Here is a 17,570-nt window from a genome sequence, read left to right as displayed (position 1 = left end):
CATCTTCAACTTGATTCTCAATTTTTCTAATCTTTTTTCTCCATTTTTTTATTTCTTTTTCCTCCTGTGCCTTCTGGAGGAGTTCTTACTTTTTTTTTTATCATTTTATCAATTTGACTTGTTTTGTCTATATCAAATTTTTAGTTTCAACACCTTTTTTGTCTCTGAACATTCCTTTTTGTAGCATATTTGTTCACAATGTATAGCATATCTGTTCTCTTTGAGGATTTTCTATTTTTGAATTTTTTTTCTTGCTATATCATCCTGATGCCCTCAGTTGATTTTTCCCCCACTACTTCTTCGTGTAGGTCTGTTTCATATTAGAGGCCTTCTAACAAATATCTATTAAATTTTGGTTTGCCATTCCTGTTTTAAATAAGTGAAAGGCATAAAAGCTAATTGGAACCTCAGTGGACATGGGGAGGGCTTACAAACAGACTGAGCTGGGCTGTGTCACTGAGATGCCCACCCGTTCAGTGTCTGCTAGACATATCTCTTGGACTGACCAGCTTCCCTGGAGACAACACTTCACATTTCCTGCCCGAGGGATACTCATTTGGTTGCAGCATTCTGATTGTAGAGCAGGGGATAAGGGCTTTGGGTCTCACTATTTAGTTTCTAGATTTTCATTGAATCCTACCTATAGTATTGTGTCCTCAGACATGACTGGTGTCCTAGAATCCTCTGGGTCGTCCTTGATTGAGAGTAATCTCCATCCTTCTTCCAGCGTGGGAAAAAGATCTTGTGGTCATGCTGCTGCCTCACATTCTTCCAGTCAATCCTCTGTCAGTTCAGTTTTTAGGGTTCTCGGTTGCTTCCAATTCCTGAGAATTTGGCGGGATCCCTGGAGTGATTCAGCTTGCCTCCTCCTCCTCTAGGCTTATATTTGAGCATCAGTAGCCTACTAAGTCACCTTACCATTCTGTTTTTGTTAATGTTTATTTATTGATTTTGAAACAGGCGGGGAGGGGGGAGAAAGAGAGAGAGAGAGAACAAGCAGGGGAGGGGCAGAGAGAGAGAGAGAGAGAGAGAGAGAGTCCCAAGCAGCCTCCAAGCCGTCAGTGCAGAGCCTGACACGGGGGTGAACTCACAAACCGTGAGATCATGACATGAGCTGAGATCAAGAGTTGGTCACTTAACTGACCGAGCCACCTAGATGCCCCATCATCTTACCATTCTTGGACCTGTTTTCCAGCTTTGAGAATTTTGTACTATTATATTCAAGCTTGATTTCTTTGTCCTTGTAGGGCTTTGACTTTTTATTTTTTTAAGAAGTACTTCAATGTTATTTAAAGAGAAAAAAAATGTCAACACCTGTGCGCAGTTTACCAGGTTTGACTTGGGAGAACTTCTTAATGGAAATACCCAATGATATTCTAGGTTATCACAGAGGGCAGGTCATAGAAGATTTCAAACACCAGCGAGCATTCCTAAGTCAGATGGGAGATGAGGCCAGCTAAAATATGTAATAAACTGCTTTTCAAATCTGCTCTTGCCTTTTTTTCTCAAAGCTATAAAATCCTGGATTTTTAGCTGAGCAAGTGATTATCCACAATAACGTCAGCATTTCCCAGCTTCCCCTGTAGTAATGTATGACCACATGAATAAGTTCTTACCAAGGGGCTACAAGCAGAAGTGAAATGTAAAACTTTCTGGTCATGCTGTTGAAAGAAAGAGATGTGCCCCTTTCCCTCTTACACTTCCTGTGAGCTGAAGTGTGGAAGGAGGGGGAGCTATCTTAACTATATAAATTAGACAATCAACAAGGGGTGGCAGATCAACAGAAAATAAGGAGCCTAATCTGTGACAAGTTCATGGAGCAGCACCACTATACCAGCTTGGGCTTTTATGCAAAAGAAATGAATTTCTATTCTCTTTAGGCCATTTTTGTGTTGGGTGTCTGTTAAAGCATCTGAAACTATGAATATATATATATATATATATATATATATATATATATGTATGTATCCTAACCACCATGAACTTTAAAATTCCTTTCAACTCTAAGAATCTGTGAAAATATTAAGAAAATGTAGCAATTCCATTTTTAATAACATAATGGAAAGTCAAGGTAGAAGAGGGTATGAGGCACTCACAGAACTTCTATCTAAAAACTAAAAGGCAGCATTTGTTATATGTAATGTCTGTGCAACTTGCTATCCATCTTGACTTCATTAATGAATAAAATTTAATTTCACCTATTTCATGTCCACAGAGTTAAAAATCCCATGTACAAATTCTGATGGCAGGGGGAGAGTTTGGATATCAATGAGAAAGTTTCATGATAAAAGGAAATGAAATATTCAAGCCCTCCAGGGAAGAGTTCTCTGATAAGAAAAAGAGTGATTACAGGGGCAATGAGTTTTAAAGAACTCATGTTTTTAAAAGGCATGTGGTGATATGTATTGTTAATATGCCAGTTATCCTGGTGTTGGTGGTTTTATTTATTTATATATTTATTTTAATATAATTTATTGTCAAGTTAGCTAGCATACAGAGCATACAGTGTGTCCTTGGTTTCTGAGGTAGATTCCCATGATTCATCACTTACATACAACACCCAGTGCTCATCCCAACAAGTGCCCTCCTCAGTGCCCATCACCCATTTTCCTTTCTCCCCCACCCCCATCAACCCTCAGTTTGTTCTCTGTATTTAAGAGTCTCTCGGGCACCTGGGTGGCTTGGTCGGTTAAACGTCCAACTTCGGCCCAGGTCATGATCTTGCGATCTGTGAGTTTGAGCCCTGCGTCAGGCTCTGTGCTGAGAGCTCAGAGCCTGGACTCCATTTCAGATTCTGTGTCTCCCTCTCTCTCTGCCCCTCCCCTGTTCATGCTCTGTCTCTCTCTCTCAAAAATAAATAAACGTTAAAAAAAATTAAAAAAAAAAAAAAAGAGTCTCTCATTGTTTGCCTTCCTCTCTATAACTACTTTTTTTCCTTCCCTTCCCCCATGGTCTTCTGTTAAGTTTCTCAAATTCCACACATGAGTGAAATCATATGATATCTGTCTTTCTCTGACTGATTTATTTCACTTAGCATAATACCCTCCTGTTCCATCCACGTTGTTGCAAATGGCAAGATTTCATTCTTTTTCATTGCTGACTAGTATCCCATTGTATACATAAACCACATCTTCTTTATCCATTCATCAGTTGACTGACATTTGGGCTCTTTCCATACTTTGGCTATTGTCGATAATGCTGCAATAAACATTGGGGTACTTGTGCCCCTATGAATCAACACTCCTATATCCTTTGGATAAATTCCTAGTAGTGCTATTGCTGGGTCGTAGGGTAGTTCTACTTTTAATTTTTTGAGGAACCTCCACATTGTTTTCCAGAGTGGCTGCAGTTATTGGCATCTAGTGCAAATAACTTGGGCCACTGTATGAAATTGACCTGTGTTTGAAAAACAATTCTACCCTGCTAGGACTGTGAATGTAGATTACATAAATTCTGTGTGCTATAGCTATCCCAGCTATAAAATAGAAACAATAATACATCCCATGAAGGCAGGCTGGAGAAATTAAATGAAATGAGTCTGGGGAGTACCTTCCAGGTGCCTGATAGTCTTCCAATACCCAGTAGTTGTTTTCTTCAACTTCATCTTTATGCAAATTTGTAATAACTTCATCACAAAAATGTGAATTTTAACCATACAACTAATATTTAGTTAGTATTTCTAGGTGGATTTCATGAACAAAAGAATTAGCTCATCTATTTTTTTCTTCATTCAGAAAAAAAAAAAAAAGCACCTAGGGGATGACTCACAATTTACTGGGAGCCACACACTTTTTAATGTAATAATATTTCTAATTCTTCCCCTTTGTCCTGAGTGCTAAGTAGCATGTTTTCATTTGGTTACCTGCCCAATTCGTCAATTTGCTCTTTCTTCAAACATCCTAGTTTTGCTCACATATCCATCCTTCTTTTGAATAGTCACATGCTGCATGAAAATAGATTCCACCCCCAACTTCAGAGGTAGACTAGATTGTTCAAGGTACTTCTTATCTGCTTTGTCGGTTCACACGCAGACACATAACCCAATTTGAGCCAGTGAGACATGACAAGTTTGCCAACGTCTTCTGGGAAAGATTTTCTTCACTCAATATTTATGGAAGCAGTGCTCTTTCTCTCTCTCACATATCTCTCGACATTCCTGTTCAAGGCTGTGGGGCTGGAACTGCAGTAACCTTATTGTTACTTGTTCCATGATGCCACAAACACACAGAAGAAAGTCATCTCTTGAAACCTGTCCTATTTCTGATTTTTGGTTATCTGAGACAACTAATTTCCTTGTTACCTAAGCGATTTTGAGGTCGGTTTTCTGTTAGAGCAGCATATCTGATCCCTTGTCAAAACATTATAGGTATCTGCCGTGAGCCCATCCAATTCCAATTGTCAAGAATAATGACTTTGGTATTCCCCATTTCAGCTCTTCTGACACAGCTTTGTATTGTTTATATATTCTTTCTATGAGGTTTGTGTTTTCACCTTGAATAGAAAATTTTGGGGGCTACCTAGCTTCTCAATGTAAAGCTAAATCAGATTTAAAAACCTCTATTTAAAAAAATAATAATAAATGGGACACCTGGGTGGCTCAGTCAAGTGTCCGGCTTCAGCTCAGGTCATGATCTCGTGGTTCATGAGTTCAAGCCCTGCATCAGGTTCTGTGCTGGCAGCTCTGAGCCTGGAGCCTGCTTCGGATTCTGTGTCTCCCTCTCTCTCTGCCTCTACCCCACTTGTGCTCTGTCTCTCAAAAATAAATAAGCATTAAAAAATTTTTTAATCAATAAATAAAAAAATTAAAACCTTTCTTTTTTTTCATTTCCCTGAGGAAACACAGAAAGTTCTGGAAATATATTTTCCCTACATTTTCATGAACTATTTGTGCCACTTACTTGATTTGACTTCAGGCCAATCAGCTTGTTCTATTCTGTGGTCTTCGTACTTTATGTCCAAATATGCAAATATATATCGAATAATTTCCGCTCTCCCCCTCATATTAAAATAAGTGAGTTTGTAGTTTGGCATGGTGGGATTCTGGAAAAAGAAAATTTGAAGATTATTTTAGCAGCCCTCTAGGGATGTTTTTATATTTTTCCTTGGGGATTTTTTCAAAACTTTATGGCATCTTTTGAAATAGTTGTAGATATTAGAGAATATTTCAAAACCTGAATTATAAATCACTATCCTAATAACATATGGGAAAGACTTGTTAGAAGATCATGACTACCTCTTTAAGAATTAGCTGGAACATTCCAGTGAAATAATCAAACTCAAATTTTACTTACAAAAAAAATTCAGTGTGAGAGGGTATCTATACACCAACCTTCAGAGGACAGAGTCTGAAACTTCCCATTTTTTCCATTTTAAGCTGTTTTTTTCCTGCCTTTACTCACTTGTAGACAGCAGGATAAGGATTTCACGAACAGGGTACATGCAAGGGGAATGTGAGCCAGCCTTGCCAACCTGAGCTGGCCATCGCCTCCCTTCTCTCGCCCATGGCATTTCCCTCTAGGAATCAAAGGCTTAGGGAAACACTGCTCTCTTTTCTCTTTTACTGCACGCATGCTGCTGGGTTTTATTGGGATGCTAGCACCCCGCAAACAGAACCCACCTTGGTGACCTTTGTTGGGAGGGGGCAACGGGAGGCATATTTCTCTGTACCTCCCGTAGAGGAGCAAGGGAGAAAGAAAGCAACTCTCTTACATTTCATAAAGTTTGCTAATACTGGCTACATTGGTTAGATGTAGGTCGTTATAATTTCATGAGTTTTCTGTGATTTGTATCATCTCATTTCCATTGTTTATAAACGATTAATGATTTCAAGCACTAATGGGAATGTCTTGTAATTTTTTAACGATCAGGTAACCTAGAAAGAAACATTTTCATTTGAAATTCAGCCCTTGCACTAAGTTGCTGTGTATCTTTGGACTAGTCAACAAAATCTCTCTGAATTTCAAAGTCCATTTTTTGGAAGTAGAGATACTAATATGGACTTGGAGATGTACTGAGATTGTACAGGTAAAGCGTTTCACACAATGCCAGACGCTTAATAATTATTAGCTATTGACGATAATAACTCTGAGTTAATTCTATAGTCAAAAATAACCACTGTGAATACAGTACACTAAAAACAAATAATGTTCATAGTAATTACATGAATAGAAGTCATAAAGAATAATTATTTTTTAACTTTTTATTTTTGAAAGAGAGAGCATGAGTGGGGGAGGGGCAGAGACAGAGGAGGACAAAAGATCCAAAGTGGTCTCTGTGCTGACAGCAGCGAGCCCCATGCGGAGCCTGAACTCATGAACCGTCAGATCATGATCTGAGCCAAAGTCACACACTCAACCAACTGAGTCACCTAGGTGCCCCAACAATTATTTATTTTAAGTGGTAAGTTTAAGTAGTTTATTTTCTGCTAGGGAAGTCTTTCAAGGATGTTAACGGAATAGTAAATAAAAAGAAAAGTTAGGCTGAAGTCTCAAAACAAAATTCTATCTGAAATCACACCACATAAACGGTCAAACACAAACCACAAAAATCTAGATTGCCAAGTTTATGCACTCCCAGTATCCCCCTGTGGTGCAGATGACCACAAACAGCTGTCTGGTTGCCTGTTGAGACCCCCTCAAGACCCAGGAAACAATGGTGACGGTAATTTCTGGTGAATCCATTTCTCTGGGCCTGGGTTTTCCCCGTCCAGGTATTGTGGGTGGAAGTGATGCTCCTTGCTAGAAACACAGTCACCCTGAACATTCCACACGCCAGCCTACTGTTGGCCAGTCCAGTCCGTGTCCAAGTGAAATGTGGCACATGCCTCGCATATCAGGTATGTGAGTTAAAAATTCACTGGAGTGAACTAATGAAAATTCCAAGGTACAGAGCCCCCAGTTCTTTGGGGGTGAAATATGCATACAAGGAGTTCAAATTTGGGGGACTAAGTTAAACTTAATGTTGAGCTTAGAAATAAATAGTGGGAAAAACATGAGAGTATAAAAATAGTAAAAAAGATAAAGTAATAAGCTTCCTTCTGAAAAAAAAAAGGAATAGTTTATGTAATCACAATAAAGGGAAAACTCTTTTTCTTTTAAGTTTATTTGTTTATTTTCAGAGAGAGAGAGACAGTGGGGGAGGGGCACAGAGAGAGGGTGACACAGAATCCCAAGCAGGTTTCGTGCCGTCAGCACGGAGCTCAATGTGGGGCTTGATCTCATGACCTGGGGATCAATACCTGAACCTAAGTCAAGAGTCGGTCACTCAACTGACGGACCCACCCAGGCGCCCCAAGGAAACATTCTTATCTAGGAAATAAAAAGCATAATTGTTACAACTCCTTGATCTAACAGTTCTAAATCTCAAAAGAACAAAATGAGTATTCAGAGTGGAAAAAATGTCATTCTTGGTCACAGTTTTTATTTGAAGAACATTGTATACTACTTTTTGTTATTGATTTTTGCTGTCGTGGGTCAATGTTTCCTCAGCAACAAAGAAATTATGTGTATTTTCCTTATGAGCATTATATGAATATGTAGATTCATATACATCCATTATGATCAATGTTAAAAAAAATAAACATGACTTTTTCTCATTTGGTCAAATGCTACGTAAATATCAGTGTCCACCTCCTAATTCTGCATGAAAACAAAGGCACTTGTTATTGTTCATTTGCAAAAATGTGCCATTTTATATTGTATTTCACTCAAGTAAAGAAAACATTTAAAAAAGTCCTTAGTATAAGTTGGCAGCTATCTACAGTTCTCTGCAAATATGTCTTTAAATCTAAGATTGGGCACAGGTCCATGAACAACTGACAAATGCTTATCTTTCAAGATAGAACATCCTTTCAACAGTTGTAACTCATTGATGAAGCTGTACTTACACAACACATTCCTGTAGTTAGTTGCATAATTATATTTTCTATTGAGTGAAAGTCTAGTTTTCTTGATTCTTACAGCTACAAAATTCCAAACTTGAAGACTTTTGTTTTTCAGGACATATGTGCACATTTTATAACATGAAAAATAAGTAAATGTAAATGCAATTGCAAACATCTACGAAGTTTAAAGGTCCTTTCTATATTTCATAAAGTTTTTGCATAAAAACTAACCGAAGAAATTCCAAGTAAATGTTTGTATGGTGAAAATAGACAAGGAAATTTACAATAGAAGCTAATGAGAACTATAGAGCATAGTGTCTGGAAGAGTTTTGTTCCTCGTACTGCACTCAGCAGTCTATTTCTGTTACAATAACCTCACTTTGTTAAAGCCTTTATTTCATAAGGATGATAGGCTAAAAGGATGAAGGTAAGATACCTCTCGCTCCCACAATGAGTGAGGAATGCGCTTAAGGGTTGAGTAGGTCAGTGTGGTTTGCAGGCACCGTGCTACTTAGTATCTAAATGGCCTTGGGCGAGTTACCTGTTCCTAGTTTTACTTTCCTCACCTGCCAAGTGGTAATGAAAATATTGTGTAGAAAGTACCAATACAATGCTTGGCACACGGTGTACATTCAGAAAGCAAAGCAGGAAGGATGAAAAGGGAGGGCGGGAGAGAGGAAGACAGGGAAGGACAGTTCCCACCCTAGTTGAGGTTCAAGCCCAGCTGTGTGTAATTTGATTGGACTCTGATCCTCAAAGCACATAAAAATAAAAGTAAGTTAAGGATAAAAAGAAAAATATAGTGTCAGGATTAAAAGCCAAGACAAACTTTGCCTGGATCAAAGCAAACAGACACCAAATATAGTAAGCAGGACCCTGAATTCTGAGAGAGGCAGTGACCATTGAGGAAGGTAGCTCCTTTGGAAAAAAAGAGAATAAAATCCCCCACACAAATGAGAGACTGTAGGGAAGCACTGCTTGAAACTAGGGCCTGGCAGGCTCTTACATACAATCTCTAAAAGGTCAAATTGTAAACCTCTAGTAAAAGTGAAAACAAGGAAAATATGTGAAAAGTCACAAAAAATTAATATTATAAGCAAAAAGGGTCATAATAGCAGATGAAATAGATCATTAAAAATCATAAGCTAATGGGACACCTGAGTGGCTGAGTCGGTTAAGTGACCGACTTCAGCTCAGGTCATCATCTTACAGTTCGTGGGTTCGAGCCCTGTCAGGCTCTGTGCTGGAGCCTGCTTCGGATTCTGTGTCTCCCTCTCTCTCTGTCTCCCCACCCCTGGCTCGAGCTCTGTCTCTCTCTCAAAAATTAAAAAAAAAAAAAATTTAAAAAAAAACAGTAAAAAAATCATAACATGACATGTAACACGACAAATAACTGAACACTTAAATGGAAAGATTTTGAGAAATACGTAAACTAACACAAGCAAATAAAAAAACTGAAAGCCTGCATTTAACACTAACCAGTGAAGAAATTGCTTGGTAATTACCCATTGGTAATTATCCATTATGTAATGAATGGAATTAGTTACATTCATGAAAGACACCAGACCCAGAAAAAAACTTCTTTAACCTATTAGAGTCTCTTTTTACAAAAAAAAAAAAACAAAAAAAAAACCCAAAACTTAGAGCAAACATACATAATGGGAAGCCAATAGAAGCATTTTCTTTAATGTCAGGAATATCGAGAGTCTCACTACTACTCTTACTGTTCAACATAGTCCCAGATGCCTAGCTACTCAGTAAGATAAGACAACAATAAACAACATATGTAAGGAATGGAAAGGCAGAGACAAAACTGTCCTTATTTGCAATCAAAGTTATTGTTTGTATTTAAAATTCAAGAGACTCTCTGGATAAACCTGAGCCTGAATTTCAAACAGAAATGCTAAGGACCAAAATAGCCAAGACAAATGAAAAGAGCAGAGGGAGAGGACTTGACCTACCAGACTGCAAGACTTACATAAAAAAAAAAAAAAAAAACAAAAAAAACAAAAAAAACTTGCAATTAGGGTAATGTGATCTTTGTTCAGGACCAGACACACAGAGGTGCGTAGAGCCTTTAACAGAATCTCAGATATATGACCAAGATGACATGACAGTGAGAACATAATGGGGCGAGACTGAAATGGTTCTGAGACAAAAGAAGAAAATATACAGAATTAGATCCCAATTTCACACAATACATAGAAAGAACACCGGATGGATTATACCCCTAAGTATGATTGGACTGGCCTAAGCAAATTCCAGTGTCATGCTGTTCCCTGTCAGTTTCATTTCTGAGCCTTTCCACTATCACTACATGTTAAGAATCCCATGTAGGAAGGGGCGCCTGGGTGGCTCAGTCAGTTGAGCATCTGACTTCCGCTCTGGTCATGATCTCACTGTTCGTGGGTTCAAGCTCCACATTGGGCTCTGTGCTGACAGCTCAGAGCCTGGAACCTGCTTTGGACTCTGTGTCTCTCTCTCTCTCTGTCCTTTCCCCACTCGTACTGTCTCTCTCTGTCTCTCAAAAAAGTGAATAAATGTTAAAAAATTAAAAAAAAAAAAAGAATCGTATGTAAGGAAAGCTGTATATATTTCCTGAAATGATACAGAAACAAGAAGGGAAAAGATAAGCTGATCATGCTTAAAGCTTTCCTTTATAACTGAAGCTAGCCACTGGCTTCCTTCCATTCTGAAGAGAGTTATTTAAAGTTACTGATTATCAGAAAAATAAAAAAACCACTTAGAGTTGTGTTTGAAAAACAAGATATGCTCAATGTCACTCCTCATCAGGGAAATACAAATCAAAACCACACTGAGATGTCACCTCACGCCAGTCAGAGTGGCCAAAATGAACAAATCAGGAGACTATAGATGCTGGAGAGGATGTGGAGAAACGGGAACCCTCTTGCACTGTTGGTGGGAATGCAAATTGGTGCAGCCACTCTGGAAAACAGTGTGGAGGTTCCTCAAAAAATTAAAAATAGACCTACCCTATGACCCAGCAATAGCACTGCTAGGAATTTATCCAAGGGATACAGGAGTACTGATGCATAGGGGCACTTGTACCCCAATGTTTATAGCAGCACTCTCAACTATAGCCAAATTATGGAAAGAGCCTAAATGTCCATCAACTAATGAATGGATAAAGAAATTGTGGTTTAGGGGCACCTGGGTGGCTCAGTCGGTTAAGCGGCTGACTTCGGCTCAGGTCATGATCTCACACTCAGTGAGTTCCAGCCCCGCGTCGGGCTCTGTGCTGACAGCTCAGAGCCTGGAGCCTGTTTCAGACTCTGTGACTCCCTCTCTCTGACCCTCCCCTGTTCATGCTCTGTCTCTCCCTGTCTCAAAAATAAATAAAACGTTAAAAAAAATTAAAAAAAAAAAAGAAATTGTGGTTTATATACACAATGGAGTACTACGTGGCAATGAGAAAGAATGAAATATGGCCCTTTGTAGCAACGTGGATGGAACTGGAGAGTGTGATGCTAAGTGAAATAAGCCATACAGAGACAGATACTGTATGGTTTCACTCTTATGTGGATCCTGAGAAACTTAACAGAAACCCATGGGGGAGGGGAAGGAAAAAAAAAAAAAAAAAGAGGTTAGAGTGGGAGAGAGCCAAAGCATAAGAGACTGTTAAAAACTGAGAACAAACTGAGGGTTGATGGGGGGTGGGAGGGAGGGGAGGGTGGGTGATGGGTATTGAGGAGGGCACCTTTTGGGATGAGCACTGGGTGTTGTATGGAAACCAATTTGTCAATAAATTTCATATATTGGAAAAAAATTAAAAAATAAAAATAAATTAAAAAAAAAGAAAAATAAGATATACAGTTTCTTAAAGAACATATAAATGATGACTAATACATACCCTGGATAGAAATTTTCACATATGAACTCACACAGATGTAGCCATTAAATTCAAAAGAAGATTTACCTTTTAATATATGCTAAACTTATTTAGAAAGTACACCTTTGATATGACAATAATAGTGTTTTTGAAAAGTTCTGTCTTGTGTACTTTCTTTCTTCCTCCTGGTTTATAGCTCTTTTTCCTTTTTTTCTTTTTTTTTTGTAATGTTTACTGATTTATTTTGAGAGAGAGATAGAGAGGCAGAGAGAGAGGGAGAGAGAGAATCCCAAGCAGGCTCCGCAATGTTAGCACAGAGCCCGACACTGAACTCAATCTCACAAACCGTGAGATCATGACCTGAACCAAAATGACGTGCAAGACACTTAACTGACTGAGCCACGCAGGTGCCCCTGCAGCTCTTTTTACTTTATGTAACACTGATACATTTCAGCTGATTAATAACCACAAAACACAGGCGCATTCAGTCCCAGAGGCAATTTTAATGCAGTCATTGATAAAATACAAACTGTAAAAAACCATTTCATTTTAACTAAGCTGATATCCTATTCTGTACATCGCTATAAGAGCCCAGTAAAACAGTATCAAAAATGCTAATGTCTGCACCAGAAAGGAGATAACAATCCAAACTCAACTCTGGCAAAAAAGGCTAATATTCAATTACTATGTTATGCACTTAAAAGATTTCAGCAGATAGTTGAAAAAAAGGAATTGAATTTTTGAAATAATTTCGATGGATAGAAAAACTTACAAATAGGGAATTAAGTATTAGCCATTTTCAAATTAATTCAAAACCTAAACACTATTTATTTTTATTTCACTCATAAAAGTGTTGGTCTACATGAGCTCTTACTCTTAAATAAAAGGAAAGTCAAGCATTCTTGAGAATAATGCAATAACCTACACATTTGAAGTATAAAAACACAAATTATTTGTGAATTTGCCAACAGTTCTTTGCTGTATCTCAACTTGACCAATGTTTAACCTGTACAAAATGTTCTGGCATAGAGTACATAGAGTAACAATTGTACTCCCATTATATAGACTGCAGTGTTTTGAAATGCGAAAATTGGATTCAGAGAGCAATCACATGAGATGCTATTGTCTACATAAGAACTTCTTGCACATTATGACCTTAAATAACAGTACTGCATTACCTACTAACAGTTGGTGGTAGAGAATGTTGATTTCCTTCACTCACAGAGTCCCTGAGCATTTCTAGTTCAGTTCTGGAAAAGTTGCCAGGTTGGAGTTAAATTGTACGACTACAGAGAAATATCAGCATTTTTGTTAACTGAGTATAATATTGATTTCAGTCAAACCCTGAATGTTTAATTTCACATTGGCAGGCCAGGATTTCTATTTTCCCATCAAAGACCAATGAAATATCATTTTAAATGGCTGCCTCACATTAAAGCCAAGGCAAGAGGAATAATTGAAATATCCTTTGGGAGCTGTGAGCCCAAATTCTTAGCCTGGAGTAAATGCCTTAAATTATCTTTGAAACCAAATGATGATAGAATGTAATTCTTGGCAAAACATGAAGACATTTCAACAAAATGAGCCTTAAAGTGACAGAAAATATTACAAAGAAAATCCAAGAGAAAGAAAGAAGAAAGAAAGAAAGAAGAAAGAAAGAAAGAAAGAAAGAGAGGAAGGAAGGAAGGAAGGAAGGAAGGAAGGAAGGAAGGAAGGAAGGAAGGAAGGAAAAGGGAGAAAGAGAGAGAAAGGGAGAAGAAAGAAAGGAAGAAAGAAAGAGAGAAAAGAAAGAGAGAAAGGGAGAAAGAAAGAAAGAACTTCCACTTCATACATTAAAAAACATCACTTGTACTGACTGTATTTTGTATGTTAAAGTCTACTTAAAGGATATTTTAAAATCTTTTAAAATCTTTAAAAATCTTTAAAAATCTCCAGTACCTATATTTCTCTTAGAAATTACTGTTTGATTTCTATTTGGCCACTAACATAGGGAGGATCTGAATGAGACCAGATCAGAGGGAGTGGCACAGTGAAAAGAGGTCATCAGAAAGTTGCTCAGTCACACACAGAATATGACAGTAATAAAAATAAGCACTAAGATGAAGAGAGAACACTCTCGTTTCATATCTTTATAGAGTTCAATCTTACCACTTACTTCTGCTATGTTTCCGTGGAGTCTCTAATATCTTCTATGCCTCATAAGTGACTGCATCTTGGGTTTATATGATGAGTAAGTCACAGTCACAAGCCAATGAGAGTCAAGACGACTTACTTCCACCCAAGTATCTTCCTTCATTTCTCAGATGAAATATGCTCACCAAACAGTCCCGCCTGCAAAGACTTCTGGTTATTCTTGGCATTTGATAGGCTCTCTGTGTGTAAATAATCTAATGTATTTGCATTCGATAGATAGAACCAAAGTTACAGGTGCTGACATGTGTCTATTGCTACATGCTCATTTATGTTTAAAGTTTTACACCGCAGGCTCCTGGAGAATGAGACAACTGGAATACAGGCAAGCCTTCTTTTCAGATACACAAGTGGCTTGCTTCCTCAATTCATTTGGTCTCGTTGGGGAGCCCTTGGCCGACCACATCCTCACCAGAACCCTCCTCCAACAGTCTTGTCGTTTACCTGCTGTGTGTTTCTTCATTACCATGTCTGACAATAGAGTGTATTTTCTTGGTTTGTTTTCACCCCCCTCCAGCAGAAGGTAAGCTCCATAAGAGCAGGTGCCTTGTTATTCAGTTTACTGTTATGCCCTCATTGTGGAAAGAAATGCCAGGCACATCATAGGTACTAATATATCTTTGATGAGTGAATGATCCCAATTTATATTTCCCAACCATTCACATTTTTTACAAGGACTCTTTACAGTTCTCATTACTGCGAGGATATTTCATTTACATTCCTTTTCTCAGAAGAGCCATAAAGCTGGAGTGGAAGATTCTAACACACCTTGTTGATAATCCTTATACAGATGAGTAACAAATGCCTAAATGTTCTAGAAATTTATTTTTTTCCACTCCAATTCATTACAGGTATAATATTAGGACAGCTCAGTGAAAGGATCCAGTGAAATACCTGCCTGTGCATTATAGGGCCTGCAGATTGTCCATGAAACATATTAATGACAGGTTGGCTTGCAACTTCTAGAAAATAACACTTATAGGCAGCAATAGCAACCTGTCAAATATTTCCTATTTATTAGCACTTTAAACGTTGAATAATATGTTTACACCCATTTATTGTATACATTAGAAATGAAGAAAAATATAAATATTAAGTCTGCAGGAAGCTTAAGATATAAATCCAGCCCCTTATTCACCAAAGAGATCTATGTAAATCAAAATCAAGTGCAAAGGAAATAGGAGCTATACAAAATTAGCATATTGTATTTTTTATCTTTCACTGAGTTTTAACTTGCACTCAAAAAAACCTTTTTGTCCTCACCTCAATCACTTCTAATTCCCACTTTATAGATGATGAAACAGACATAGGGAAATTAGGTAAATTGCCTAGGAATTTCGGGTGGGACAAGCTAAGATCAAAGCTTACACCTTCTGATGACGCATTTAATATTCGCTTCCTACGTTATGCTTGGGTTTAAAAAAATCAAATATACAAGATATAGCACTTGCCTCATTTTCTATAATAATAGTCTGCTTTACAGCCCATTTTTCTTGGTTGTAGGAAAACAAAGCAACCAATCATCTCTCAGGGGAGGAATGCCATTCAATTCTTGGTCATCCATCTACAGCAGCTGTCCTGGAGGCTGCCGCCATTCACGTGTGCATGGCCTTCCCACCAGCAGCTCTCTGCTGCTTCTGCAGTGTCCTCATTCTGCCACTCTCTTGCCCAAATGTGGCAGCCTAGCCACTTCGAATGCTTTCTCAAGTTCCAACTCTACACCCTCCAACACAGCCATTTCTTCAAAGTGGTCTTGCCACCTCCCTGGCAGCACAATATGGCCCCGGGGCCCCTCTGCTGTCTAGAACTACACATTTCCCCTCCTTTTGCTTCTCCCATCCCTGGCCCAGGTGGGTATGCTTTAACTCTTCTCATCCACGACCAGCCTTGGGATTTTGCACAGGTTATTAACCTCTCTGTGCTTCAGTTCCTCCATCTTTAGATGGGCATTTATTCTACAATAAATATTAGTGAGTACCTAATCTTTGCCAGGTACTATTCTGGATAGTAGAGGTTAAACAGTAAATAAAAACAGAGAAAAATCCTTGCCCTCATGGAGCATTCTTAACAATATTAGTAACAACAACCTTATAAGGCTCTGAGAGCATTCAATGAGTGCATCCAGTGAATGCATGGAGGTCGATGAGTATTAGTGATGGTTAATGCAGTCAGCAATCCATCCAAAGGGGATCCATCCATCGTGTCCCTTCACCAGTCCATGCTGAAACATCCTTGCCCTCTTTGTAGTTAGACCTTGGAGCGAAAAGCCAGAAAGAGGAGCAGTTGCCAACTTTTATTTTTTACCCTGCTTCATCCTCTCTTGAGGAGATGAACTCAGAGTCAGCTATCTGCTTGAGTGTGGGGAAGGTAAAGGAGGAAATGCAGGGTGAATACCCTTCATAGATTACCTCAATTCTCTCTTAGCTAGTGCCATTTTCTACATGCTCCATGCCCCTCATGAACACCCTGTGCATCGGATTGGACCAAGTGAGAAATAAGTATGAATAAATGTGACCATCTGTATGATAGTGTCTCCATAAGCATTTGAAGGACGATTATAACTTAATTGAATATACTTTCATTTTCTCTGGCAGCTCCAGAATCGGAGCACGCTTACTTCTTAGCAAGTTCCTAACTGCTATTGACTCAGAGTCCAAATTTGTTATTGTTTTTCTTATTTTCCAACCTATGTAGTAATGCGATCATACAAGGTGCTGATGAAGACTTCCAGCCTGGAGTCCTGACTGCTTACCTAAAATTGGAACCTGAACCCTACCACTTTGAGCTCTGGAAATTCAGGCAGAACTCTACCATCCATTGGCATCAGTTTCCTCATCTGTAAAATGGTAAAATAATGGAAAAATAAATATAAAAAAATATGACATATAACATAAAAGTAGCCCACATATTAGTTCCTCTTCATTTATTTATTTTTTATTTCGGTAAAGGGGAAGTGTTCAAACAAACCCATTTCTACTTTTCCAGCTGCTCTGTTGATGGAGAAAGAAGGAAGTCTCTAGGAGAAGCCCACAGAGCTTCCTTTACCCAGCTTCCAGATTTCCTCTTCACAGTTAGTTATTTAAGTAACTAAAAACATCAGAAACTAAAGCATTTAAACTTGGGATGGAGAAATAGGGAAATGAAGAATGTGTTTCTCTTTCTGCTTCTAACCTTTTGGGTAATTGAAATGTGCTTGTAAATCTTTAGTGTCTATGTTTTCCCAGAATTCAACAGGGATAACACTATGCTTCTTGCCTGACTTTTCAGATACTGTGAAGAATAATACAATAATTATCTCCAAGATGGTGAGTAAATATTTTTCTGCCCAGCCTTTTGGCTGAAAGAGGATTCCCAGAGGTAAGCAAATAATAGTCATACAATAGCTAATATTTGTTAATTCCTTCCTGTGAGCAAGACTTTGAACAAAGTGCTTTAACATGTATTATGTCATTTAATGCCCCTAAAATAACATCACAAATGTCATGCTTATCCTTGAGTATGGTTATAACTGCTTGGGGCATGTCATGAAAGCATTTCTAGATATAAAATTCCTCAAATATTTTAATCTTATTCTTGAGTTTTCATGTTTAGTCTTCTGCCACAAATGGGGAAAATAAGCATTACAATAGAGGAAGCTACCTTCCTTTT

The 17,570-nt window shown here is 38.2% G+C and overlaps 1 protein-coding gene across 1 annotated transcript in view; it reads right to left on the bottom strand.

Annotated features, from left to right (window-relative positions):
- HPGDS (hematopoietic prostaglandin D synthase) overlaps positions 1 to 13,922 on the bottom strand; it is a 28,462-nt gene extending 14,540 nt beyond the window's left edge. The window contains exons 1-2 of the mRNA XM_030313426.1: positions 13,888 to 13,922; positions 4,899 to 5,040 (exon numbers count right to left, since the gene is read on the bottom strand). Of these exons, the coding sequence (XP_030169286.1) occupies positions 4,899 to 5,031 (133 nt within the window). The 5' untranslated portion in view covers positions 5,032 to 5,040; positions 13,888 to 13,922. The remainder of the gene's footprint in view (positions 1 to 4,898; positions 5,041 to 13,887) is intronic.
- Positions 13,923 to 17,570: the final 3,648 nt, after the last annotated feature.

This window comes from Lynx canadensis, chromosome B1 (genome assembly GCF_007474595.2).
Source record: "Lynx canadensis isolate LIC74 chromosome B1, mLynCan4.pri.v2, whole genome shotgun sequence".
Taxonomy (NCBI): domain Eukaryota; kingdom Metazoa; phylum Chordata; class Mammalia; order Carnivora; family Felidae; genus Lynx; species Lynx canadensis.
Note: the sequence above shows the minus strand (reverse complement) of the source record. Positions and strands in the feature narration are given on the sequence as shown.